At 51.3% G+C, this 1,397-nt stretch overlaps 1 protein-coding gene across 1 annotated transcript; it reads left to right on the top strand.

Moving 5' to 3' along the window:
- Positions 1–146: 146 nt before the first annotated feature.
- On the top strand, positions 147–1,187 carry CAOG_08378 (tubulin folding cofactor B; the record flags this gene model as incomplete). The annotated part of the gene is made up of 4 exons (XM_004339856.1): positions 147–245; positions 365–508; positions 644–743; positions 826–1,187. 4 exons carry the CDS (start codon positions 147–149, stop codon positions 1,185–1,187), a joined length of 705 nt encoding a protein of 234 aa, XP_004339904.1.
- Between the last annotated feature and the right edge of the window lie 210 nt (positions 1,188–1,397).

The raw sequence follows: 1,397 nt of genomic DNA, 5'->3' as shown, positions 1-1,397 counted from the left end.
TCGTTTCGCTTTGTTTCCCCCCCCCCCTTTCGATGTGTCCATTATCTGCGTCGCGCCTGAATAAACAACACTATTCCAACATGACAGACATCTCAACACCAAGCGAACGGATTCAGTCTTACCTTTTTGTTTCACAGCAGCAAAGCATGTCGACGATCAATCTGTTTGTCACCAGCTCGCTCTCAAGTCAGGCCATTGCGCGCCAGGCTCGGTTTGACAAAGCACTTACCATCCGTCAACTCAAGGTAGCCCATCACGCACAAACCTGCGTTCGTTCGCTGATGCGGGATGCCCGTTTGCAGATGCTTACCGTTCCCGCGCGTTTTTGGGTTTGTCCCCCGACCCGCTCCCCGACTCTGTGCAGGTCAAGCTTGAGATGATGGTTGGATCAAGCAACTCCAAGATGCAGCTGCAGCTGTTCGATCCGCGGGACAAGCTCGCTGGCGACATGGCTGACGACGACGCCATGCTCGGCGCCTACCCAGCCGAAGACAACTGGCGCATTCATGTATGGCAAGCCACTTCGCTCTGTCCATTTTCATTGAGTGGATTTCTGTGCATGCTTTGCGGGGAAGAGATTTGCACGGAGACGTGACTGCAACAAAAAAACCGGGCGAACTTGCTCATGCTGATGCCATCCTAGGTGGTTGACCTCGATCCATCCAAGCGTGTCGGCGAGTTTGAGGATTTATCTCAAGTGGAAAAGTTTGAACTCAACGAGGAGCAATATGATCAGCGAGCAGGTTTGTGATACAAAGTTACCTCCTTCTTGAAGTCCACCCGGCACTTTTCGTGGTCTCACCGCTTTGCTATCGGGATGTGCAGATACCGTGCGATCGTTCAAGCGCAATAACAAGCTAGGCCGCTTTGCAGACGATGCAAAGGACCCGAATGACGAAGGCAAGGAAGAGGCGGCTGCCATCACGGTCGGCCAACGTTGCGAAGTTACTGTCGATGCGTCGATGGCAAAGCGCGGCGTTGTTCGATTTGTTGGGCGGACGCAATTCAAGCCAGGATACTGGGTTGGTGTGCAGTATGACGAGCCATTGGGCAAGAACAATGGATCCGTAGACGGTGTCAAGTACTTTGTCTGTCCCCAAAGTTATGGCGCTTTTGTTCGCCCGTCCTATGTTCGCGTGGGTGACTACCCTGAGGTTGATCTTGCTAGTGATCTAGACGAAATGTAGATCAAGTTGGACAACAGTAGACATGCTTTTTTTTTTTTTCGCTTCTTTTTGAAATTATTGTATAGAGAGGGCCTCCCTAAAAAGACTCAGTCCAAAAACCATTGCGCCCCCACCCTAAAAAGACTCAAACCCGATTATCTCGGCTTGTATTCCTCCCACCCCGCCGCCGTCTTCGAATATCAATGAACACTCATTCCAGCTACAAGGAAG

Source organism: Capsaspora owczarzaki (genome assembly GCF_000151315.2).
Source record: "Capsaspora owczarzaki ATCC 30864 unplaced genomic scaffold supercont2.83, whole genome shotgun sequence".
Classification (NCBI taxonomy): Eukaryota; class Filasterea; order Ministeriida; family Capsasporidae; genus Capsaspora; species Capsaspora owczarzaki.
This window is presented reverse-complemented; position numbering and strand designations above follow the sequence as displayed.